The sequence below is a fragment of the Ylistrum balloti genome, unplaced genomic scaffold (genome assembly GCF_031769215.1).
Source record: "Ylistrum balloti isolate Yb309-2 unplaced genomic scaffold, AGI_CSIRO_Ybal_v1 Utg369570, whole genome shotgun sequence".
In the NCBI taxonomy this organism is placed as follows: Eukaryota; Metazoa; Mollusca; class Bivalvia; order Pectinida; family Pectinidae; genus Ylistrum; species Ylistrum balloti.
The window spans coordinates 543,523-571,108 of NW_026781866.1; the positions used below are offsets into that span (position 1 = coordinate 543,523).

At 34.9% G+C, this 27,586-nt stretch overlaps 2 protein-coding genes and 1 non-coding gene across 3 annotated transcripts; 2 read left to right on the forward strand and 1 right to left on the reverse strand.

Annotated features, from left to right (window-relative positions):
- Window positions 1–451: 451 nt before the first annotated feature.
- Window positions 452–11,879, forward strand: LOC132563929 (myeloid leukemia factor 1-like). The gene is made up of 6 exons (XM_060228714.1): window positions 452–611; window positions 3,752–3,986; window positions 4,565–4,696; window positions 4,816–4,975; window positions 5,368–5,607; window positions 7,585–11,879. The coding sequence occupies exons 1-5, from the start codon at window positions 562–564 to the stop codon at window positions 5,589–5,591; spliced, it is 801 nt and encodes a 266-aa protein (XP_060084697.1). The 5' UTR covers window positions 452–561; the 3' UTR covers window positions 5,592–5,607; window positions 7,585–11,879.
- Window positions 11,880–17,120: 5,241 nt separating this feature from the next.
- Window positions 17,121–17,192, reverse strand: Trnap-agg (transfer RNA proline (anticodon AGG)). The gene has a single exon. It is a non-coding gene; the product is annotated as a tRNA-Pro (tRNA).
- Window positions 17,193–17,397: 205 nt separating this feature from the next.
- Window positions 17,398–27,151, forward strand: LOC132564257 (solute carrier family 35 member F6-like). The gene is made up of 8 exons (XM_060228961.1): window positions 17,398–17,488; window positions 19,166–19,238; window positions 20,300–20,510; window positions 20,685–20,855; window positions 22,085–22,195; window positions 23,916–24,071; window positions 25,389–25,688; window positions 26,718–27,151. Exons 1-8 carry the CDS (start codon window positions 17,412–17,414, stop codon window positions 26,735–26,737), a joined length of 1,119 nt encoding a protein of 372 aa, XP_060084944.1. The 5' UTR covers window positions 17,398–17,411; the 3' UTR covers window positions 26,738–27,151.
- The last annotated feature ends 435 nt before the right edge of the window (window positions 27,152–27,586 follow it).

Genomic DNA, 27,586 nt, shown 5'->3' on the forward strand with positions numbered 1-27,586 from the left:
TTTGTATTTATGAAACAATATCGTAATATGGTGAATTACTCCATAGAAAAAACGCATTACGTTTATATTGAAACACTTTTCTAAGACATCGCAACTTCAGCATTTGTAAATTAACGGGAAAATCACGGAGAAACACTTCTAAATATACAATGATTTCAGTGGCGTAGGAAGCGGGGAGGCAAAAATACACACAGAATTTTATTAAGTTAATTTTTATAAATTCCATTCGTCGTAGTCACGTTATAAAATTACGGAAAATTCTCTTTTTCACCTTCTGATTCACTCCAGATGCGTAGGAAGTTGTCACAAAGTGAAGGGCCAATTGTCACTCCCCTGCTTCCTACGCCACTGGTTATACTAAATCTCCGTTTTATCTTACACCTGATGACGTCATAATTACCATTTGCCAAGAGTAATCTCCCTTCTCAGGAAAGAGACCCGGATGTTATCCATTGTGTTTACATGTCAACCTTCGAGAAACTGCGCTTCTAGTTCTACTTTTAGGGTAATTGCTCTACAAAATTAAAATCCGCTGTTCAAGTTCCAAACACATTTAGAAAAATGCTTGGAGGTTCCCTGTTCAGATCAATGGAAGAAGACCCATTCTTTGCGTAAGTATCCACTATCAACCGACGACATCAGGAACAGGACAGTCGAAACCGAACGGATGTTTCAAATGTGGCTTAGGAATATGCTAATAAAATCGCCAGGATTCTACTTTTAAATAATTGGATTATATTTCAGTAGAAGAAGTATCATTTCATGCATAAAATGTCTTACTCCTGTACATGAACACTACTGAACAGACCGAGGCTGCTGACTGACACATGTTGACATTTTCTTCCCGAAGGGCAAAACCAGGTCACTCCTACGTGTGATTAAGACGTGGTTCGCTGTTAAAACAAATTGTTGCCTTCATTCCCCGTTATCACACAGATTCATCACATTCTCCTAAATAGTCATGTATTATACTACTATTATGCTGCTTATTAATAGTTTGATAATATCTTGCTTGAGATTTGGAGTGAATTTAATACCCTTTTCTACACAGTATTATTTTATGTAACGTGACGCTACCAAAAATGAAACACTTTTAAAAATGATATGATGAAATGCAACACATCACAGCCAATTCTTGTATTTATTCGCTACATAGTGGCGGTTGACTGGTTTCTCGTCTTTGGTGATGCTTCATCAGAACCGTCATTTACATTGAATTAGTTAAAGAACAGTTCAGGAGGTTAATTAAGAAGTTTAAAAATAGATGTATTTATTGACACTATAAATAGAACAATATAGAAAGTGGTTTAAAATGAATGAAACTCAAATACTTACAAGTCATTGTTTTAAACAAGCTCGAATGTGGGATTCTTATGAATGAGTGTATGGAAGTATAGTCTATATAGAAAGTTTAATTAAACTAGTGATGAATGAAATTAAACAGTCCTTTAAATATGTTGTATACACAGTTTCCAGTGTGAGGTTTTGTTCTCAATGCAGAAGGTGTCTGTGTTGTCTGATGATCTAGGTGGCTAGACTGAACATTTCACTGTGTGTAGTATAGAGTTGGGTCCTCATCGCTAAAGGAGTTATTTAAAGCAAGGTCCTCTTTCAGAAGGTCCGAGGTTTCCTAAAAGAAGCAGTATCACCAAGAAAGATTTCAAAATCAGACACCCAATAGATTGTACCACAGCGGTGGTTCCAAACTTCACATTTTACTTTAATAATATTGGACACATACTTTTAATGTTGCAAAACCAGTGAATAATATAATATTCTATCATGTTTTAAAAGACTGAAAAGTATTACGGAAATTTATGTTTTTGATAGATAAGTAACAGAGGTTAATGAGAAAGAAAGTCAAAGAAAGTAAGTGAACATTCATAAAATAAAGAAAAATATTCAAAATTATATCAGTTATTTCCATAAATGAACAGAATTTGAGAGGTGTTCCATTTGGGGTACCCTTATCTGTTGAAATGTATGTTTGAATCTGGTATGCCTTGCTGTGATCTATTTATGAAAGTTGAAAGGATAATTTCGTGGAATAACAAGAAAATGCATGATTAGAATTCTTGGTAGCAAATGTTTACTGTTTCTTCAAAAAGTGTTCCAATTTAGGTAGGGTCATATTATCGATATTTTTTCACTAAAGTAAATCTAACACAATATTTCAACTTGCATTTGCATACACAGTAAATTGACAAAAATGTCAACAGATTAGGAATAGTCTTCGATTTGAAAGGATGGCATGTGCTTGGAGGATGGAAATGACAAACATGTTCACTCAGGATAAAATTTCATTTTTCAACATACTGTATTAGACATACAAATGAATGAGTTTAAGTCGTTTCCGGTGGTGATATTTTATTATGATTGTGCATATACGTATATATGTTTAAAAATGATAATTATAACTGTACGTAATACACACTTATACATGCAGGCCTAAAAACACAGATGTGTGTGAGTTGATCATTAGAAAAATTTGAGTTGATCCTTGTAGCTCTGCTTTGAGAAGGTATATACAAAGTGTTGAGAAGATACATACAATGTCTAATGAAAATCAGAGTTTTGTTCCATCCTCGGGAGTCCAAAGATGTTACAAACAAGGTGATCAATGCATTGTATGTTATATTTGGTACACTGTAATAAGCAATGTAAAATGTCCTGTAGCCCTCTCTAGGTTCAAATTAGCAACCTTTCACTCTCCAGGTAGCTATGCATGCTGCTATTTGAATAAAGAGAAATTCACAGAAGCCAAGACTGATGACCTTTATGCTCAAAGATTTCATGCCAAAGACAATCAAATCCAAGCTGATTTAATTGATATTTGAAGCATATCATTCTCCAAAAGCTTCTACTGAAATCAAACTTTATTTTCAACAACTATGAAACAAGTTGTTCTAACTTATCTTAATCACTCTTGTTGGCCTGGATGGAAGCAAGCTAGGGGTCTTACTTTGGGAGGAAATCAAAATACCAAGGGAAGACCAATGTAGTCAGGCAGGTGACCCCATACCAGGAATTGAACCCTAAATGCATTGGTGAAAGCCGAAAAAAACAACTTTTGCCCGCACAGGCTCTTTTGTACTTCAAGTGTAAAATACATGTGTAACATTACTCGTGAATTTGATTTGTAGCAGGTATTCATTTTGGAAAATAAACCTACAACTATGTAACATACCAGTAGCATTTCTGAATCAAATGTGGGTAAAAAATTGAAATTATAAAACAATTGTATTACATTGTTATTGTAATACTGAAAGTAGGAATATACTGATGTCTATATATAACCATCCCCCACAAACTGCAGATAAATTTTACCTACAGTTTATCATTAATTGGGTTTTAATTGTTAATTAATTGTGCCTCTAACATTACTTAACAGCTAATTATGCTTTATAGTATTGCATACAGTCCAATCCACCTTAATTTGAACTAGAATATATTGAAATTCTGCTTTATTTGAAATAAAACAAAATCAATTTCCATATGCCTTCCTTTGTAATTATGTATTGCTTTATTCAAAAAATACAATCTCTGGTCCCAGGTAATCACATACTTTGAAATTTGCCATGGTCAGCCTGTCAAGCGTTTGTTAAATAAATTAGATGTCTAATTGAACTCTGTTATCTTTAAAAATGGTGAATTTAATTTTTATTTTTCATTTTTCCCTATGGATTTCAATATAACTAGATCTGATTTATATACATTTGTCATCTTTGAAATAATATGTTTTATTATTCAGCGGACATATGGAACATATGAGAAGGATGGATTCTCTCTTTGCTGATCCTTTCGGCATGATGATGCCCCAACAATCACAGCTTGCAGTTGAAGCACCAAGAAACCGGGGTCGCCCTGTACCTCAAAGGAATGCAATGGTTCCACATGGTTTCATGGATCCTATGGATATGTTTGGAGGCATTGATAGCATGTTCAGTAACATGAGAAAAAATATGCAGATGATGGGACAACAGTTTGTAAGTGTTTCCCAATGCAGGTTAACAATAGTCTTTATAGGAAAGTTGGATTTTTTTTAGAATAAAGTTGCTTATTTTCCACTGGATATAACTTGATAAGAATTATTTGCATAGAATGACATTTAGAATTGGTTGTTCTGCATATATTGACACTGGCTGACAGACCCCCTAGGGCATAAAACATATCACTTTAGTCATTAATGTTGCAATTTCTTTTTCATGACACTTGACAGCTACTTATGCTATAACGTGTATATTCAATATGGCTTACACCAAGTGACCTTTGAGGCTGGGAGGCCTCCTGTTGAAGTTTCCACTGTAAAATGGGAAATCTTCACAAGTGGGATCAACAAATGAAAATATAGTGTAATAATCACTATAGAAATTTTATGCCAAGACCGTTAAGTAACATGACATGGACAGGATTGCAATGTTTACCGATATTGAAGAAATCATAGCTCTCTCATATTTGCTTTAAGTGACATGTTTTCAACCAGTTGTTTGCATACAGTTTTTCACATTCTTTTGATTCTTTGCCTGATACTGTTTACACTTAACAATGTAATTTTATATTACAGAATAAAATGCAGTCCGACCCCAATGCTCACAGTTTCAGTCAGACCTCATTCATGTCATACTCCAATGTACCTGGTCAGGGCCAACCCAAAATGTACCAGGCCTCTTCATCCACACGTGTTGCACCTGGAGGGGTAAGTAGAATTCTATAAGCTCAATTTTTGTTTACGTTACATCATCAAATTTTATATTATCGGGACATTTCATTTTGATACGATCGCAGATAATCACAGGTTTTCTTGTTGATGTACAGGTAAGAGAAACACAAAAGAGTGTGAGAGATTCAGAATCTGGTGTGGAGAAAATGGCGATTGGACACCATATCAATGATCGGGGTCATGTGATTGAGAAGTCACGTAACCACAGAACGGGACAAGAAGATCGGAATGAGGATCTCATCAACCTTGATGATGGTATGTTTATCACAAACTATATACTCACTGAGATGTTTTGATCATGTTTAACATGAATGATGGATTTACTTTTTTTGTTCAAAAGTGTTCATCTTGAGTAAAAGATGAAACCGTAAACTAAGAATATTTCAGAACACTTGCTTCAGGTTGATATTGATTCCATATTACCATCTCGTACATTACATACGTCAGTGCTTGTACACTTCACACAGGTCATTTGTCTGATGGAGGCTAACTTCTATTCTATCAACTCTGAAAAAAAGTTATGTGATAAGATCATTCCTAACAAAAATTGAAAAGAATGAAATTGGTGATGTTGCCTCAGAAAATTATTTTCTCTATGAGCAGCCCATGTTTATATACGTCATGTGGTTTGTTTCAAATAATTTCAGATGACAAACATGCATTTAATGAAGAATGGCATGGCAAGATGAGAAGACACAGAGTTGACAGAAATCGTTTGGATTATGCACGCCGTGGAGAACGATCAAATGACCACCGACCAGAAAGATCAGAGCGTCATGGAGGCGGACGTCAGTTGGCCATTGAAAGTCCCAGAGACCACGCCCAGCGAGACAACAGGAAATATGAGCGCAAATATCGGGACAGAGAGTGAACAATATGTGTGATTGGTAAATATTTTCTTTTTTCAGTTGAAGAGTTGCTACCTTTTCCACTCACAAGAAGGGTTTTATGTGCAAGCTTAAAGTTCAGGTCATGCAGTCTAAGCCAGAATGAGCGATCTGTGATATCTCACTAATAACTGACTTTTAAATTGTGAAATAATAACATATGTAGCTTTAAAGAGATGCCTTATTGATCTGACCTCTCACAAACATTAGGTGATATTGCAGTAACAAAACCCGACTGACAGAACAAATCAATCTATCATGAAATATGGTAGTCTTCTGTAAGTTCTGAAAAAATTACAGAGTAGGATAATTGTTGATGTGGTGTTGCCTTTGGCAGTGTCACTTGTACTTTTTGTGTCGCCTGCAGAGCTGGCAGACACTTCGGGATCATTTTGTCTGTAGCCAAGCGACGACGGTGTTGTCGTGTTGTCGTCTGTACGAAAGCTTCCCGGACTTTTTTCGGTAATGCTTTGAGTTATCAAAATGAAATTTGGTATATGTTTGATTTCCGGCTATCTGTGACCCTTTTTGGCAGAGTTATGCCCCTTTCAACTTAGAAAATTTCCTGGGAATATTGTTTTCCTGACTTTTTTGGCTTATGCTTTGAGTTATCGAAATGAAATTTGGTATATGGCTTCTTGTTGCAAGGGTACAGATTAAGTTTTATTCCTGGCTGTCTGTGACCCTTCTTGGCTGAGTTATGCCCCTTTGAACTTAGAAAATTCTCTGGGAATATTGTTTTCTTGACTTTCTTTGGTTATGCTTCAAGTTATAGAAATGAAATTTGGTATTGCAACTTTATGGTTGATCGTTGCACATCCAGTTCAATTTCTGGGTGACCATGACACTTTATGCAATTGACACATACAGTTCCAAGGAACTCTTGTAATTGGCATTTGAAACAGCTGTTTTATGAGTGAACACATGTACAATACATGGTGAGAAGCAACATGACATTTGATAGTTCAATGAAAACATTTTGTGGAAGTAAAGCAACAATATACTGTACCCCAAACTCATTTACATGTAATTGGTTAACCTAGATAATGATTAGTAATGATGTCAGTGACCTGAATAGACCTGTTTATCACTCATGATTGCCAACTGTACACGTGCTGTTTATCACTCATGATTGCCAACTGTACACATATGTGCTGTTTATCACTCATGATTGCCAACTGTACACACGTGAGCTGTTTATCACTCATAATTGCCAACTGTACACACGTGTTGTTTATCACTCATGATTGCCAACTGTACACATTTGTGCTGTTTATCACTCATGATTGCCAACTGTACACACTTGCATTGTGTATCACACTTGAGGGCATTGTCATCTTTTTTTTATGGAGAGTTGTTCAGTTAAAAGAAAGAATTCACCACAGTATTGTTTATGACTTATCAGCAATGTCTAGAACACATAAACGTCTCTGGTTTTATAAACATCACACATCATTATTCATTATCAAACCAGGTAATTAGGATGTCTGTGAATGAAGTTTTTTTATGTCACATTGTGTTTGCACCTGCTGACACAAACGAAGGTCCCAACTGTAGATGTGTAATTGTAAGCAATCAGTATGCAGAGTACAGAATGTTGGCATGTGTATGTTGTTAAAAGAGTAATGGTGTTTCACTACAGATAGTTGTGCCAGGACTTTTACTGTTTATTAAGACAAATCTGGTGTGACTTGTTTTATTTATTATTGTTACTCATGAATCATTGATAAAGAAATGAGCGAATCCTTCCTTTGTCAGGTTTGCATACCTGATAATCCTGGCAGTTAATGATGATGGCTTTGCATAATGTTTGAACTTTCAAAAGAATAGATACATTTTTTAGGGAGGATACCCTGATAGTTCACCAACAATTCCTTTCAAGAATATGAAACTTCATCAGTCAGCATCATTGATTATCAACCATGTAATTTTTTGTAAATCACTTTTAGTTGTATGTTTTCTGTGTTTGTTTTGCAGAGGATAAAAAGAAGAGTGAAGAATGTGAGCTTACAGTTCCCACCTAATGAACTTGTGATACAGACTCCAGGGAAAATAGAAAAGTGGAGACAATTATCTCCCAACAATAAATACAACATAAACAGCCCTTTCTTGATAGTTTGGTATTTATTCAGCACTAAACAGTATTGAAACAGGTAGAAAATTAACAAGTCTTATAACATTTCATTTTGGTGTAGTAATTCCTTTACAAAGCCTTCTTCTCTTCACACCTGGACATCGATCGCCTCAGAATTTCTATTGTCGATTAAATGTGACATGAGACAGACATGTTGTATAATATGCTCATGACCATAATCATTTATTGACCTATCATTGGCCACTTAACTGATTGTCATTTAACACAGATCATTTGAAGTGGGATGCAAATTATTTCTTGGTGTTATGCAATCACAAATCCAAATTTCAAATTAACTGAATATTTAGACATATTAGTAATATTACTTGAGAGTGGTAGTGTATACAATGTCTTATTTAAACTTTTATATTGGTTATTTATTTCTTTATGGTTTTGTTGAATGTAGAGTGTGATACTTGATATTTATCCAATAAGTCAATCACATTAATATGGTGATCAGTCTTCAGTGTCATGTACATTTTACTTGAGATTGTTTGTAAGTATCAGTGTATTTGATAATGTTGAGTAGATACAAAAGCTGCAAATTCACTCCCAAAATAGTCAATATCAGCTGCTCTGCTGTCAGTATGCACGACCTGGTCATTGATTGTAATGCTAAATAGTGTTATGTTTTAAAACTAGACCTACAAATACATTTTGTGCTTAGAGGTGCTAATTCAGCAGTAAATCAGGTGTTGCATGTAGTGAAAACTGTAAATTTGGCACTGAACTTGTAGAATCTGTTTGATATTTTCCTGCAAAGCTATGAAAAATGACATTTATGTTTACTGTTTCCTATTTAAGCAATTTAATTTGTGTGCCATTGTCATGTAAAGCTTAATATATCTGATGCATGCATGCAGAGTATTGGTAGACATATATACCAGGTAATGTCAATCTCGGATCATAACAATACAATAACTGCACTGACTTGATGTATAACTGATTTTTTCCCCCGTGTTCAACCTAATGACCTATGATTCATGTTTAGTGAATTATTTTGGCAGCAAGATTAAGAAAAGTGATTATTTTAGCAATCATAGATTTGATTTTTGGCATCCATTGATAAATTTTTGAATCACCAACTGCCTCTAACATTCAAAGTTCTTTGTTGCTTTACGCCCTTTTAAACAGCCATGGTAATTTTAGGACATGCCTGGTTTTAAAGCTCAAAATTCAAGAGATGAATTTAGCATGATCTACAAGTGGAATATGAATTTAACACTCATTACTTCTGTGATGTTTTAGGTTTAAAACAATTATACTCATGCCTTTTATTCCTAACATTGACATTTAAATAAAACCTCAGTTAAAGAATGTAGAAATTTTCCAAGTTTTTTTTTCCAAGGTTCAACTTTTCATGTCTTACCTTGAAGCAAAAACTGTGCAAAAGAAGTCATGAAATGGATGGTTCTTTTCTTTTAATTTCAAAGTACCTGTAATATGGTACATGCCCTCTTTGAAAATAGTGAAAAATAGAAACCCTCAAAAAGTACAACTATTATAATATTTTTATTTTATTTTTTGAATGTGTTAGTCAGAGATTGAGCCTGCTGTTTAAATAGATGGAGTATTTAGCCATTGGATGCTGATCCAAAAGTAATGTTTTATCATTTGAAGTACAGTAATTTTTTGATGAGTCTGGTTACAATGAGAACAGATAGTTCATAAAAGTTGTTTGTGTCCTACAGAAAAGCATGAGCCCATGGCTCAAATATTCAAGTCCCAAAATTCACTGAGTTATATAAATAGTGAGTTCATAAAATTTGGGTCAGTCCCACAGGCAAAGCATGAGTCCAGAACTCAAATATTTGAGTCCCAAAATTCACTGAACTATATACACTTATGTGCCATTATCTAGTTACTTTGTTGAAGCAGTGTCTGTGTGATCATTCAACATGTGGAAGAGAGCTTTCCAATCTGTCAAATGGGGTTTTTTCTCCATAACTTGCTTGGTTAGTGGTACTGATTCATTAAAGTAATTTGGTTTTTTTTTGAAAAATAAAAGTTTTATCATTTTGGACTGTTCAAAATCAGGATTAGGTTTGATTTTCATGAGTTGGAGCCTGTAGATGTCATGAGCAATTAAAGTATAGAGTTGCTTCAAATGGAAAAATTGAACAGCTGCAGTGATTTTTCTTAAATGTATATACATATTGTTTTTTTTTATGTTAAAAATGACATAGAGATATGTTTAAAAAGAAATCGACTAAAATTTACCTTGTTATTGGGTTGTAAAACTTTTAGAATTTTTGTTAAAGGGGAACGTAGTCCTTTTTTTTCATGGACATTTTTATATTTTCTTGACATTGTATTTGATTTTTTTACCACAAAAGTCATTACATTTATATAATTGGTAGATAAACTATATTTAACAAATATTGGTCCAATTACCTGGTATAATACAATCTGAATAGTTCTGTAAAATATCATGTTTGTTTTCTTCTTTTGATAATCATATATCGCTACAGCACTTCTTATGCTTATGCTGATTCCCTATGTAGTTTTCTAGTCACTCCCTCGGAGAGGACGGTGTTGTAAGATAGACATATGTTTTATTGATAGATAAATAGAGTAGAAGATGAAGCACCTTACATCTAAACATGTGACAATAAACTGAGGCTTAGCAAGATAACCTATCATTAGCTGTTATTAGTTGACCAGCTTTATCAAAGTTTAATTTTTTACGTCATTCTGTATGTAGGTAAATCCTATTATTGTATAAGCTCTTTAATCAAATTTGTTTTTTTCTCTCATCTTGGCTTATTTTTAACATGATAACATGAGCATTAGATTACATCCTATATATGCGCAAATAGTGTGAATACACTGTGATAAGTCAGTACACCAGTACATTAAATTGCATCAGATAATCTTGATCAATGATTCAGGTAAACCCCATAGGTTCTGCATATTTTGTGTTACCCCAATTCTTAAAAATTTCAATTGTCTTTTTTGGATTTTAGTTATGTGAAAGCTTGCCATTTTTTTTTTTTTTTCTTTTCTTTTCTTTTTTTGCAAAATTAGTTAGCTTGATGAAGCATTGTATTGAACTAAAGTTCATTTGTAAACCAACTACAAGGAAAAGATAGGAATATTTTGGTTGTTTATATAGTTTTGAGATTTAATAAAAATTGTTTAGGGTCAGGAATAGGTTCTGTGAAACTACTTCTACTATATAAGGAGTCTGTGGGCCATGATTGACACATGGCCTTTATTGGAAATTTAATGGTTGACCTCCAAACTGTTTTTTTCTTGTTCTTTGGAAAAATATCTACATTTCATAGTATGGAATATATTCAAACCCTCTCAACATTTTGTTACTTAGCTTACCAAGAGCTTTGTAGTTTCAATGAAAACAAATATGAGAAATTACTGGAAAAATAAATGCATATTACTGACATTTATTAAATACACAACTTTTCGCTATTTCTGAAGAAAACAGTTTCCGATATTCCTGTGTTTTTATGTCCAGCTGGTCTGTTTAGGGTCCGATATTCCTGTGTTTTTATGTCCAGCTGGTCTGTTTAGGATATTATGAAGGGTCACACAGTACATTTTGTTTGTGATTTTGTATTGAATTTGCAGATGATGTACATTCCGTAGATGTTATTGTAATGTAAACTACAGATGTTGTATAAAGTCTTCAAGATTTTGTTTCTGAATTTAAGTAATACATGTAATTATTCCGGTCTTGTTAGAGGGTGATTTGTTTCCAGTTGGTTAACAGTTTTTTTTTTTTTTACAAATGTTTCAACAACTCTTGAAGGTGTTGGCATTTCACATACTTCATTTACTAGACATATACATATTATTTGAAGGTCCCCATCAGAGAAGACAGTAAACTTGGTGACTATTTTTATCAAGATGGTAATCATGGTATTTCACCAGTTTCTAGTTACTAATACAACCCCAGTATAGGACCTTGGTGAATTGTTACCATACACTTTTTCCACACAAAAAGATAATATGTTCATGAACTTTTGATTTTTAGGTATTATTAATAAAAGGAATGTTTTTCCATTGTTGAATTGGATATTAAGGGTGCATTTTTCTTACATACACTGAATATGATAAGATAGATGTGATATTTATTGTATATAGTGGTGTGTAATGATAAATAAACACTCAGTCAGCATTACAGACTTCACCTTGTGGTTTGTGTGTGGGACACCAGCTTTGACCTCTTAGTGTATAGGATGTATCATATACAGTTCAATCAAAGTAATTCCCTTTGTCAGTTTCTATGATGATACCTTTACCATGTTGTAAACAAGTAACTTTTTATTAACAAAGAAAGTTGTTACAAGTTTATGAAATGACCACTTGATGCAAATCCACCTTTACGCTATAGGTGTTTCACCAGATAGCCCTGTATTGCATCAGGTTGATTATTTTGGAGCACAGCCCATCTTCGTGCAATGACTTTTCATTAATCATTTATCATAACGAGAAATTTTAGCCGCCCATGCATGGGTTGGCATTCAGGCAAGGTTAATCTTATTTACAAAACTGATGGAGTTTACACAACATCAAATGTGTATGAAGATGTACTTTTATGGAGAACCATGAAATTTTAGCTCCACAAAAATATAAGAAGTGTACTATATTCGGTAAAGGATATGTACAGACAAGATAGGCAAGTCGAGGAGATAACCTTTAAATCATTGGTCGACTGGACGTTAATAAGAGAAGATTAAGCTCATGGACATTTGGCATTTTTAGAGCAATACTGTGATTGATGAATTGATGCTTCTTCACAGCGTGGATCGATTCATATTCTTTTTATTCAAAACAATGTTGGTCACTGCAGGTGGCAGTATCAAAAAGTCCGTCAAGCAGACAAACACAAGGACAGCTTCACTTGGAATGATTTCTCCATATCAAGAATTAGTTTAACATAGTCTTATATAGCTTATGTAGATGTCATAATCCGATCGTGTATGGACGGCAGGTTTAAAAGAAGGAAGACATTTCTTGAAGTCAAAGTGAGAGAGAAAAAGTATGTTTCAATTTTACAAGTTATTGCAATTGAAGATGACATATTTTTTTCTTACCAAAAATCTCAAAGTATCTGCTGGACGTACGACAGCCATTCGTGTATTAATATGAATCACCAGTAGAAAGGAAACAGGACAAAGGAAATCAATCCAGCATTAGGGGAGCAAGCCCCCTCCCTCAAAATCATTGTCACAGTTTCGCCCCTGGCCTCAGATGTGGACCATGTAATCTGTCACTTTGCACTACACATGGGACTGCACTTCTTTACATAAAGATATACAGAACCAATTCAGGGAAAATGGTATAATCAGAGTCGGAAACTCTACAAAAAATGGTGGATTTTTCAGTTTAAAAAGTGCGCCCCCTACAACTGAAGCACTGGATCTTCACCTGGTTCTATTTAAACAAGAGGCCCAAGGGTCCTGACAGTTATTTAAGTAACAATGCTGTCGTTATTCTTGTAACCTATCATAGAAAGACTAGTTACATTGTACATGTAATAAAATAAGACAATGTGCATAACATTTTAACTGCCATCCATGTAAAGGCTTCTATCTACATTTGTTTAAGTCACTATCAATTTACACATATTATCAAACTGTATCTTATACTATTAATTTTAAGCAAGTTTATGCTATTTCTAATAGCAAAGTAATTATGTTCAAAAATGTATTACTTCAATGCAAACTTCAATGAAATTTATCCCCCCCCAGGGGAAAATGCGAGAAAATGTCATTAAGAAATTTGCTATTTTAGTAAAGCACCTTCAGACACTCCCTTTCATGAAGAGTGTTTCATTCTACCTTACCTTTGTATAGAGAAGATTTTAAGGTCATCAGACCCGAAGGGTCCGATGACCTATAGTCATCATGCTTCGTCCGTCGTCGTCCGCCGTGCGCCGTCCGCCGTGCGCCGTCCGTAAACTTTTCATTCAAACGACTTCTTCTCAAATACTAGAAGGTCTAGGGGGCTAATACTTGGCACAGAGGATACTGGCATGGAGCTCTACCAAGTTTGTTCAAATGAATGACCTTGACCCACTTTAAAGGTCACAGGGGTCAAATATGTTAAAATCTTTAAACAACTTCTTCTCATTAACCAAAAGGCTCAGAGTGTAGATATTGGGCCTGTGACATGCTGGGATGAAGGACTACCAAGTTTGTTCAAATGAATGACCTTGACCCACTTTAAAGGTCACAGGGGTCAAATATGTCAAAATCTTTAAATAACTTCTTCTCAAATACTAGAAGGCCTAGGGGGCTAATACTTGGCCCATAGCATGCTGGCATGGAGCCCTACAAAGTTTGTTCAAATGAATGACCTTGGCCCACTTTCAAGGTCACAGGGGTCAAATATGTTAAAATATACAAAGGACTTCATCTCAATAAGCAAAAGTCTATGAGTGCCGATATTGGGTCTGTAGCATGCTGGGAGGAAAGGCTACCAAGTTTATTCAAATGAATGACCTCAACCCACTTTCAAGGTCACAGGGGTCAAATATGTTAAAATCTTTAAACAACTTCTTCTCATTAACTAAAAGGCTCAGAGTGTAGATATTGGGCCTGTGACATGCTGGGATGAAGGACTACCAAGTTTGTTCAAATGAATGACCTTGACCCACTTTCAAGGTCACAGGGGTCAAATATGTTAAAATATACAAAGGACTTCATCTCAGTAAGCAAAAGTCTATGAGTGCCGATATTGGGTCTGTAGCATGCTGGGAGGAAAGGCTACCAAGTTTATTCAAATGAATGACCACAACCCACTTTCAAGGTCACAGGGGTCAAATATGTTAAAATATACAAACGACTTCTTCTCAACAAGCAAAAGTCCATGAGTGCTGATATTGGGCCTGTAAGATGCTTGGAGGAGAGGCTACCAAGTTTGTTCAAATGAATGACCTCAACCCACTTTCTAGGTTTGGCTTGCTTTTTGTCAGATGACCGTTAAGGCCCATGGGCCTCTTGTTGAAATTTCCGTCAATTTGACCTTTGTTTGGTCCCGCCCATCAGCCCTTGAGGTCAGCCGAGGTCAATATATGCATATCATCTGGCATCCTATGGTACCAATTCTGACCAGGTTTGAGATCCTGGGGTCATGAAATTTACATTTTTAATAAAGCATATTAAGGACATTCTGTCCATGAAGAGTATTTGATTGTACATGAACCATACTTTGAATCATTTTAGCCCCGTCTTTCAGGCCTCATGGGGATGGGTGGGGAAAGGGGGGTGGGGTTGACAATTTACAATTTTACATGGAAAAATCTGAACAACCCGAGACAAATTATATGACTACACAATAGAAAAACCAAAAGCATTGTGACATATTAGAAGATATTGTCATCACAGGAACCTAGTATTAGGAACATTTAAACTAGAATGTCAGTATATTGGTTAAAGTTATATCCCCAGAATGTCCGTGTTGTAATTCAGATGAGAAAATGGATAATATTTTTCTATATTGATAATTCGACAAGGAAGTAAAATATCTTGTTTCCGAATTCAAAAAATTAAAAAAAAAAATCCAATACAAATCCATCAGCCAGGTATCATTATATCAAAATGAAATGTAAGTGGATTGACTGTTCATAGAATTCTTAAAGCTTACAATGCAAGTAAAAAAAAAGACATATATTGGGGAAAAAAATAGAATGCTTCCGAGACCTCTCCTCCATGCTAACGATATAACTTCCCCCATGGTATCTAAGGAAGCGGCAGACGTTTTAGTCCAAGCCTTGCTTGGAAAAGAATATGGGCACCCGAGGGTGTAAAAGGCATGCCACCTGTCAAACTGGTTGTCATTATTTCAATGTTGGCACAACGCGACTAACAGGTATATTGCATGGGAACATTTACGTTGTTTTCATATTGAAACAACTTCGGGGCGAAAAGATGAAGATTAACGTTCTGTCAGAGCGACAAAATGAAAACAAACAAAAAAAAAAAAAACCAAAATAGCGGAAATCAGTCACCATAATGGGTTACAGTCACATTTGCTCTCTGCACATTCTCAGATGTACATCAAACGCTTTCAACTTGATTTGAATTGTCGCTCCTCTGTAATCTTTAATAGGAGAGTACCAGCCCGTGATTTGTCCATTTTTTTCTCCTGGAACCAATGAAATTACTTTGCTTTTGCCTTCAATGACTTGTTCCAGGGTTGCAGAGAGCGAAAGTGATTGTAAGCCCTGTATATGGAGGATGCATTCTTTACAACAGGTAGTATTCTCAGGATACACAGACAGACTTTACCAGGTAAGATTACTTCTGATCATCTCATTCATTGGTGCATACTTACACATCATGAGGTCTTTGGTGTCCTCCTCCTTCCCCAACCCCCGCATAAACATTTGTAAAAGTAGTTTAAACGAACATCGAAGGCTGAAAATTGTCCCCCGTGATTCCGAGCGGAATGCTCGATGCCGGAACTGTGCACATAAATAAAATAACACACACAATCACATATCATTACATAAATGGGTAAAATAGTCTACATATACAGTAGGGACAGATTGCGACCAAATTACACTAAAATTATATATATATATATATATATAAACAGATAAAACCACAAATACAAATTGTTTCTAACGACCATCACACCGCCTTTTTTGTAAACAGAAATATACGAATGTATCCACTACTAAGTTCTGTATAGATCAAATCAAGGTGAGTCCTGTTGGTCCAACGGAAATTAACTGATCATTCAGTCAGATTCGGGCTAGAGATCTTGGCCAGTGGTACATGGACTCACTAAACGCAGGTAAGGCAAATTAAGATACATAAATCTTGGATGATAATAGGGAGATACAAAAAGACATAAATGGAAATCCATTTGTCCATAACAAACAACCAAACAAAAAGTATACTTTAAATACTGATTTGAAAAATAAAATAGAATTGCAAACAATTCCAATTCCACAAACGTACACCAACAGATATTGACATAGGTCTGCTATACACCAAGACTCCATCCTTATCCTACCCCATTTCTCACCCAATAAAAAAAAACGCAAACCAAAATAACAAATCTGACGTTCGTGTTACTTTTGACGGTCTGGCGATCGCCTTCTTCCAGGTGTCGAGAAAAATCATAAGTTGTGCCAAGCGTCTAAATGATTTTGCCTTCGCTTGCTAGTACTATGGTTAAAATAAAGGAGGTTCATATTGTATAGACTGTACATGCCCATGACAAAATTAACACAGACAAAATGCTGGATACGTGCACAAATTTAGTTAAGCACAGCCTATAAGTGAAGCCACGAAACAGGCTCTTCTAATTAACATCAATGTTATATAAAAATATCTATACAGTAATGTACATACGTATGGATAACGAAAATTCATATAAAATGATAAAAAAAGTAGTAAAAGTGGGGCTCGTCCGGGATTCGAACCCGGGACCTCTCGCACCCTAAGCGAGAATCATACCCCTAGACCAACGAGCCATGGTAACGAGGCGAAGACTTAAAATATATGTACTTCAGTTGTAAATATCTGTCAATCTAAGTTATCATAACGTTTGAATGAATGCAAGTTTTTCGTAAATAGCGGACAGGAAAAAGACTCCCGAAAGAGGAAGTTTTAGTCTGTATTAAACAAACACGACTCCTTCACATACCGAAACTTTAACTTCCTTCTTACAGAAGATTTGACGAATTTCAAACATGGCATGGCCTGTTCGTGTTATTCTCATAGCCGTTTTAATGGTTGTTACTGGCTCAATCAACACTTTATCAACAAAGTAAGTAACTAGAGGAATAAGGGCTGTCAGGCTGGTGAAGTAGTATTTTGGAACAAAGCTGAATGTCACATGACTATGACTTATGGCCTGTCATGGAGTGTTATAGAATTAAAAACAATGACAATACTCATTATCATATTCGATTTACTTTGAAACTACAACACTTTAAAAGTTCAACGTTACAGTTGACAAATTACTCTTTCAACACGGCGAGAAACTGACACAACGTCGCCGATAAAGCGGTCGACCAGCAGTCTTATTCACGTTCTAACAAATATAAAATTAATATGGAAATAAGAAATACAGATAAATCTATGGACATTTCTATTACTCCTAAGACTGATATACCTAAAATGAGTGTTTGTACATTGAGTAATTGTAGTATAAAAGGTTCTGACTAGGCCTATCCGCGATTTCTCAGACTGCGATCAAGACAAACTATCAAATCTAAAATCGTGGAAAGATTGTGAGAAACCTACGGGTTATAACATGGGAAGTGGGGTTGGGAGTTCAAACCTGTGACCCTCCAAACTCTTAGAGGGATGCTGTACCAATAGAACTACTGAGCTGTTCCTGGATAATTGACCCAGTCCAGTTCTTTTAAACATGTAATAAAGTTCATTATTCTATATTTATTCTGCAAACATTGTTACTTATATAAAATACAGAATCATACATATATAAGTTATTAATGTCGGTTGGAAAACAGTTATTTCATCCCATCATCATCAAATGGTGGGCTATTCAAATTGCTCTGAATCCCTGGTCTATAGTCTGTCCGTCCGTAAACAGATTTTGTTATAACTATTTCATAAGAAGTACTGGATGGATCTTTCTCCAATATCATATGTAAGTACCCCTCCATCCTTAGTTGTGCCCATTCAATTTTGGGTCTGATCAGAAAACAAATGGCCAAAAGGCAGCCATCTTGGATTTTGACTTCAAAAGTTTGTTATTGCTATTTCTTGAAAAGTATGTGACAGATCTTTCTTAAATTTCATATGTAGGCCCCCTTGGTCCCTAGTTGTGCCAAGTTGATTTTGGGACTGATCAGAAAAACAAAATGGCTGACAGGTAGCCATCTTGAATTTTGCTTAGTAAATGTTGTTATTGCTGTTTCTGAAGAAATACTGAATGGATACCTCTGAAATTTCATATGTATATCCCTTTGATCTCTCCTTGTGTTTTTTTTTTTTTTTTTTTTTGCTTTTGGGACTTATCAGAAGAAACAAAATGGCTTCCAAGTGGCCATTTTGTATTTGGCAGGTAAAGATTATCATTTATTTCTGCAAAGGAATGTTCAAATGTCTTTTCATTAAGAGCAAAAACAGAGAAAAGAAGGGAAGAGATCCAACATGTAAAGAGCATGTAAAGATCAATGGTGGGCGCCAAGATCCCTCTAAGATCTCATGTTTATTTTAAACAGGTCTCTGTATTCCAAAAGAATCCATCATTAGAGAACTACCAAGATGTTTGAAATAAAGACATTGGATCTCATTTTCCTATCATGATGACTTATTTGACAATTATTGTCAGATTATGTAAAGATGAAACCTATAATGTTCACGTGTAGATATAATGATTGAACATGAAATTGATTTACAACATTTTCATTGTTGGAACAATGTTTGATACCTCAGGGATCAGTGTTTGTAGTATACTTGTGTTTTATTACAGATGGGCTGATAGACAGAAAGCTATAGGAAATCCAGACCAAAATGAACATTCATTTGATCATCCTTTCTTTCAGGTATCTATTTTTTTGGTAAAAATACTTGGTATATCGGGAATCTTTTGCAGTTATCTATTTTTTGCAAATTTAGCAACCCTTTCAAAATCACAAAACATTAAAATCGCAAATATTGCATTTTTTCTTCTTTTTATTTCAAATGCAAAAGTAGTGACTGTAAAGCTGATGTATCTACATGTAACTGAACACTTTCTTGTTGTGAATACTCCTATTGTATATAAATACTGGTCAGTATGTAGATCCTATCTAGTTTGACTAGTTAGTTAAATCTCCAGTCATGCAAGAATCAACACAAATATCCATTCTTAAGTATTCAAAGTCTTCAAAAGAGGCTTTCCAAATTTCTGAGACAATTAAATCGCAAAAAGTAAAACAAGCAGAAATTGCATTTTTGCACATTTTGAGAATTTTGGCAAAAATTTCACAACATAAAAATATCCCAATATAGGGCATGTTGTTTAAATATATATGTCTGTAATGGGGCTTTCATTCAGTTGTATTACACATTGGTATCTTATACATGCACTTCTCTTATCAGTGGAGTCAATACGTAAATCACATATAGATGTTATGTAATTTGCACCTTTTAATCATAAACAGTATACTATAGATATAAGAGTGGGAGAATCTGAAATCAATGACTTTTAGATATCTAGGTCCTGGACTAATGTTGTTCCTTTGGGACTTTAAGTATTGGGACTAGTGTTCTGGACCTGCCAGAAAATTCCTACAAAAATTGATGATATTTGGGTCTGTCCCATGAACAGGGATATCCCAACCTGAATGTTAGGCTGGTTAGCAAAATGCTTACATAAGGGTTGGCATATTCCTGTTCATGGAACAGACCTATGTTTCATTATTTTTCTCCTGAACTTCGAAAGATCAGATAAATTGTGAGTTGATGTGAAACATATTCATGGCCGCCATCATCAATGTACAATGAAATGTGTCAAATATGTCATCATTATCAATATCTAACAAGATAGTTCAGTTTAAATATGTCAGGATATGATTTCAGATATGTAACACAGAACTAAAATATTGATATTTATATTACAAAGGCTGTTGGTATGTTCCTGGGTGAAATGACCTGCCTTGTAGCGTATGCTGTGGTTTTAATGAGGAAACGTCACCAGGGGGACCGGGAGTATGGAAGTCGATGGGTGAACCCTCTTGTCTTTGCTCCACCAGCCATTTGCGACATGTGTGGAACATCACTGATGTACATAGGCCTCACTTTGACTTATGCCTCAAGTTTTCAGATGCTTAGAGGTAAGATTAATTCTTTTCACACTGAACATATCTGTGTTACATACATTTCAGCATAAACATATTCTTCATATAGAAGACTTATTGCATCTACATTTTGTTTTCAGGTGCAGTAATCATGTTCTTTATTTAAAAGACTTCCTGTATCTACTACAGATTTTTTTTTATATATTTCAGGTGCAGTAATCATCTTCACTGCGCTTCTATCTGTGGCATTTCTAGGTCACAACATAAAGGCCAGAATGTGGGCAGGTATTCTCTGTGTCATATGTGGTTTGGGAGTTGTTGGTGTCTCTGATGTCATATTTGGTGACAAGAAATCTAAAGACATCAATGGAATAATAGCAGGTATAGTTAAATCACGTCATAGCTTTTGTTATCATATCGTATTGGATAGGAAACTTAGAATTGAAGTTGTAAATAATCTGCTTCAATTTCAGCAGAAATTTTGATATCATCTTCAAAACTTAGGAGAATCTAAAAAAAAAAAATGTCTTATCTTATCTTCAGCTCTTTTGTCAACACTTGCATATTTTTTTGCTTGGAAAGTAATTTATGGTCTGTAATGAACTTTTTTTTATGTTATACAATGATATATATGCTGGGTAAAAATAAAAACAAGACAAGAAAAAGAAACATATCAAACCAGTTTTCATTATCGTACCTTGTTTATTTGCCCCAAAAATGGCTTCAATTACAATCATGAGGCTAAACGTAGTTACAGTTTCAGCCTATTGTTGCTAATCCTAGCTCTTTGATTGGTTAGATTATTCCAACGTTCTACTGGCGACCCCAAGTTTTCAGTATTGTATTGCTATATACATAGATATAAAATATGACATTTGATGAGTCAGCGCTCTTGATCTGCCAGATCTGGGGCCGAATATCGCTCCCATTCCCAATGCAAAATAGTATCTTTTTTCCCAATTTAGACCCCAAGTTTTCCCAATTCTGAGAAAAACACCATTATTTTTCCCAATTCTAAGGGCCCCGGGCCCAAGTCCCAAAATGGGGTGTGATAGCCCTGTGAGTTGAGATAGGTAGTTGGACACTCTTGACCCAGTCTGAAAATGACCCTGGATGTTTTCGGACAATCAACAGACAGATTGTACTGGTATTGACTGTTGTTTAGTAAGATTGTGTTGAAAATGTATCAAACCAACAACAAATACATGATATATTGATAATGGATTATCATAGAAATTTTCATATTTTTATACTAGAACAACATTTACATGATATATTGATATTGGATTATCATAGAAATTTTTATACAAGAACAACAGCATTTAGAGTATAAGAGATTTTTAGTTCAATTTTTTTAGCGATTGCTTTTAAAGAATTCCTGAACCCTGACAGTCCAAGGATAATTCTGTAGGAGGCCAAAGCAGCCTTGGCCTTCCGAACTGAAAATGACCCGACCATTTTTCCATTTTTATTAAAATTTTGTATATTATGATTGCCGCCTTAATTCTGACACTGTCTCAAAATTACTGAAAATGGCCCGGTGCTTTGAGATTCCATGATTTCATCTGCGATCATTACAAATGGTGTGTAACAGACGCTTTGTTTTACAGGGGATTTACTGATCATCATGGCACAGATTATAGTGTCCGTACAGATGGTTTATGAAGAGAAGTTTGTTGCAAGGTACAGAGTCAGTCCATTGTTGGCTGTTGGATACGAAGGTGAGTTCTGTAGAGTTTGTTGTCCAGTAAAATATCTTCTAGCCAATACAAGGAGACCTGCCTCAAAATGATCCTGACACAGTACAAACCAAGCAAAATAAAACAAACTAATGAAATTCATTGCTGGATTTCTGTTATATTGTAGTTCTCTGTCAACAGTAGCTTTTCTACTCTTGTGTAACACCATGTCATCTTATATATTATGTGAGTTATCTTTTCATTTAATTTTATGTAACTATACTTAACAAAATAAAAAAAGTTTATCAAGATTTATATTGGCGGCAGTTATATTAGGTTTCACTGAAATATGACAAATGAGCAGTCAGTAGGATGTCTGCTTATGGACACTTAAATGCCGCTCAAGTGCGAAGAAAAGTGAAGAAATTTGTTTTGTTCTATGAATGTTCTAACAGTCTTAGAATTTCATACCTAACTGATTTCAATGAACATTTTAGCATTTTCAAATTCTTCTGGAAACTCCTGAATGGATTTTAATGAAATTTAAAAAAAAAAAACCTTCCAGGCCTAAAACTTGTAAATTATATGGTCCTCAACCCCCACAGGCCTGAGGGGTAGGGCTAAAAAGGGTCAAATTAATTGAAACTTCAAAAATCTTCTTTTCAAATCCCAGGTATCGTAGAATCAAGTACTCTCTTGGATAGAAAGACCTTCAGATGCTTTACCAAATTTGTAAATTTCATGACCCCATTGTCTCACATTTCCCCCAGGGGAGGGAGCAAAATTTACTACATTTTAAATAGTAAAATTACAATTTTTGAGCTTTGTTAATTTTTTTTCAGAAATAGTTCAAACTTGGTTGGAATTTTTTCTATTACCATAAGCTGACAGTTTGTTGAGATGCACATATTGGCTATGACTAACCCCCAGGACTGATGGGCGGGACCAAAAATGGGTCAAATTGAATATGATTTCAAAAATGTTCCCCTTCCTGGATGACAGATTTTATATAGAAAAATTAAAGTCTTGATTGTAATTTCATTTAATTCAAACTTGTTTAAAGCCTTAGCATGGGACAGCAGTTTATGTATACATAATTTACATTTTGTGTACAATATAGTTTTAAGTTATATTACTTTTTTTAACAAAATCATTTCTATGACATGTTACATGAAGCATTGTGACTCAGGTGACCGTTAAGGCCATTAGGCCTCTTTTTTATTTGTTAAGTATGCCTGTCGTCAAGGAGATAGCCATTAACTTTTCCAATTCTATGCAACTACTTGTCATCAAGTGAAATATTATACACAGAACTCTGATGTATATTTGTCTAGCTCAGTTACATTTTTGATATAAGGATATGTATACACTGGTGTGGCATACTCTCAAAATGAAGCTTAGGTACCAACTCCTATGTATTTATCAATATTTACATGAATGATTAATAAGTCTGCTTAAGTGTATACAGTCTTTGTCATTATATTTACTGTATGTACCCAGTAAATGTGTGATGTTGGCTTACATTCCCAATTCTGATACAATCATATATTAACATAATATTTTCAGTGTGAAAAGCGTTTTGTGTACATTGAATGCATACAAAGTGATATGAACTTGTTTTAATGTAAATATCATTGATGCAGGTACAGAAAACAAGAAAACAGTCCTTAATCGTCTTGATTATTGTAGTTAATTTGACGTGTGATGATGATGTCTAATGTTTCAGTAATCGACCATGCTGTGTAATAATTCTATGTTTCAGGCCTCTGGGGATTTATCATACTTGGGATATTGTTGGTTCCATTTTACTTCATACAAGCTCAAGTGTTTAGTAAGCTTCCTACTCACAGACTAGAGGACCCACTTGATGCCTTCAGACAGATCAGTAACAACTGGCAAATAGCTGCTGCTGTCATAGGTATGTCATTTGATGATGTTTTAATAATGATAAACAGATTTAGAAAATATAGTTTTTAGGCCATCTGACCGAAGGGTTTGATGACCAATTGCGATCGCCTTTTGTCCGGCGTTGTCCGGTGTACGTTGTCCAGCTTCCGTCGTAAACATTTTCAACTTCTTCTCAAGTTCTACATGTTTCATGGAGTTGAAACTTACCTGAAATGATCGTGACATGATCCTGACCAAAGTTTGTTCATTTCTGGTTGGTCTGAAATCCAACATGGCCGCCATCTTGAAAACACGTTTTCGACTTCTTCTCAAGTTCAAAAGTTGAAATCTTGTATTTTATGTCAGATGACCATTAAAGCCCATCGGCTTCTTGTTTCTTCAACTGATGACCCAAGATAAAAAAAAAACAAAAACAAAAAGTTTGTCATACCATAGCAATGAAAGAAAATAGAAATGTCCTAAACAACATCAACGCTCTTCAGATATTTTGATATTCTTACATCCAATTGTCACGATTCTCGACACATGTATTCATAAACACCAGCGTTTGTTTGGGTTCATGTTACAGGCTGCATTTCTCACTGATTTCTTTGGTAGTTGATCTGCAAAAAAATCAACAATTTCACAAGATTACTTTTCAACTTTCTGCAGTCTAAAACTGAGTCATTGTTACTATAGAAACAAGGTCACCACTCTACAGACAGCACTTTTTATCCAATTGTTATGATACTTCACTCAGGTGTTCACAAACACTCCCTGTAATATGAGTTAGCCTTTTATTTCTGATGGTAAATACTAGGTAACCGTTACTATCAATGGAAAAACAATGTGTCTGCTTCACAGGCTACAGTTCTTATCCAATTGTCATGATACATCACTCAGGTGTTCACAAACACCCTCTCTTGTTTGAGTTAGCCTTTCCATTTTCTGATGGCAAAACTAGGTTACATTTACTATAAATAGAAAAATGATATCACCATTCTGCAACCTGCAATTCTGTCACAAGCTAGATCTGTGTGTATTTACAGGAAAAACAACATTACTGCTCTACATGCTGAATTTCTTATCTGATTGTCACAATACTTCATACAGGTATTCACAAACACTATTAGACATTTAGATACATTTCTCACGGGCAGACCAGCTAATGGTTAAATTACTTTACATTTCCCTGTACATCTACCATTTTGCACAACTTGTGGGGTGCCAGGGTATATTCTGTGATGTAACAGTTGATGACTTTCTCCTGAAAATAGCAAAAATTTCATTTGTGAAAAACCACCATCGTTTGTGTTACTAGTTCATTTGCATTATTTTTACTCTTCAGGTAACATAGTGAGTATAGCCTTTTTCAATTTCGCTGGAATTAGCATCACGAAGCTACAGAGCGCCACCACCCGTATGGTTCTTGATAGTGTTAGAACATTGGCTATCTGGCTCGTCTCAATTTGTCTCGGATGGCAGGCTTTTGAGGTATTACAAGTATTTGGATTCCTGTTGCTGATTTTGGGTATGTGTCTGTATTATAACATTATTGTCCCAATCATAATACGACACCTGCCTTGTCGTCGTCAGAACCCTGCCACAGAGGAAGAAAACGAACCAATTCTACAACAAAACGCTCCAGGTAAGATTTTCTCCGATTTCAAATTAAATTGGGTATGATTTTTATAAGATAAGTGTGATTCTAAAAGATAATACAAAGTTATTTCTCAATAAAATGCTGGTTTTATTATTAGAAATATAGTATTAATCAGTAGTGGGTGCTTGGCTACTCAAAGGCTTCTCAACAACCTATTGTTATACATATTTGATCTGATGTGAGTTTCAGTTTTATACAGTATGTTATTAGCCCGACATCAATTACCCTGCATCTGTGGTCAGTCGTCTGTCCATCCTTATACAATTCTTGTTATAGTTATTTCTTGAACAGTACAGGATGGATCGCTCTCATATTTCCTATGTAGGTTTCCTTGGTCCTTAGCTTTGCCTGAAAAAAAAATGGCTGGCAGGTGACCATCTAGGATTTTTACAATGAATGTTTGTTAGTATATTTTTGGAGATGTATTGGGTGCATCTTTCTCAAATTTCATATGTTGTTTGGTAACAAAAATGACTGACATGTGACGATCTTTGACTTGGTAGTTAAAGATTATCATTGCTATATTTCTCAAAAGAATGTTTAAATTTCATATTATGAAGAGCAAAAACAAAGAAAGGAAGGAAAAATATTAAACTTTTAAATAAATAATATGAAACAATGGTGGGTGCCAAGATCCCTCTAAGATCTTTTGTTTAATTTTTGTGACCATTTGGCTAGCTGAAATAAAACATTTGTTTGTATCAAAATGAATGGAAGATCACATAATTCATACAAACATTGTAGAAAATATTTCAGCTCTACATTTCTATCGTTACATAATGATTCAAAGGAGATTGATTTAAAGGTGGGCAGAAAGTTGATATCAAAGTTGAAATATATTGTGTTATATTTTATGTATCTGAGGGCGAATACAAGGGTGAGGGTGGCAGAAGACAGAAAGAATGAAAAGTTAGGGGGGAGAAACATTTAATAGAATAATGAGATACTAGTACATAAACATGTAAGAATATATTATGATAACCATATTTAATACTTGTCCTCTTTACTTTTTAGGTATACAAGAAAATGCATAAACACCTGGTACTGCTCCTGACATTCCTGGTGATGATGCAGTTATTTAGAACAAGTAAACTCTAATTATTAAGTTTGTGTTTGATTCGTAAGGGCTTTCCAGACAGTTATACAGGATGTATTGAAAATGATATGTATATTAAATCTAGAATTATACATTGATAAGTTTTGTAGAATATTTATGGATGGTAAAACAGATAAACTGGCTGTCATCCTCTTACCCAATACAGAGCCATGAATGACATTCTTGTGTCGCATGAGTTGTCCTCACATAGATATGGAGAATTCATGTAAAATAATGTGTTTTTGGTGCTTTAGTGTACAGTGGGGAATCCCCAATGTGTACAATGGGAAATCCCTGATGTGTACAGTGGGGAATCCCCGATGTGTACAATGAGAAATCCCTGATGTGTACAGTGGGGAATCCCTGATGTGTACAGTGGGGAATCCCCGATGTGTACAATGAGAAATCCCTGATGTGTACAGTGGGGAATCCCTGATGTGTACAGTGGGGAATCCCTGATGTGTACAGTGGAGAATACCTGTAATACTACATATGTATATATAATGTTATTTGTTTATACTTTGTACATTAAGAAAATCCTTGTGATACATTCACTACAATGTGTATACACGCTCTTCGCTGTAGTTTATCTAGGAATCCCTGTGTTACTTCTGATGTAGTATATATGATATATTAATTAAATTTGTAACAGGAAATCTCTTTTCTGCTATAAATGTAGTAGGAGATCCCTGTGATACTCTATAAAATATTTCAGGTCCCAAGGTATATTTATCAGATTACTGTTACACTGTGTAGAAAACTGGTTTTAGTGATATAACTCTGGTTT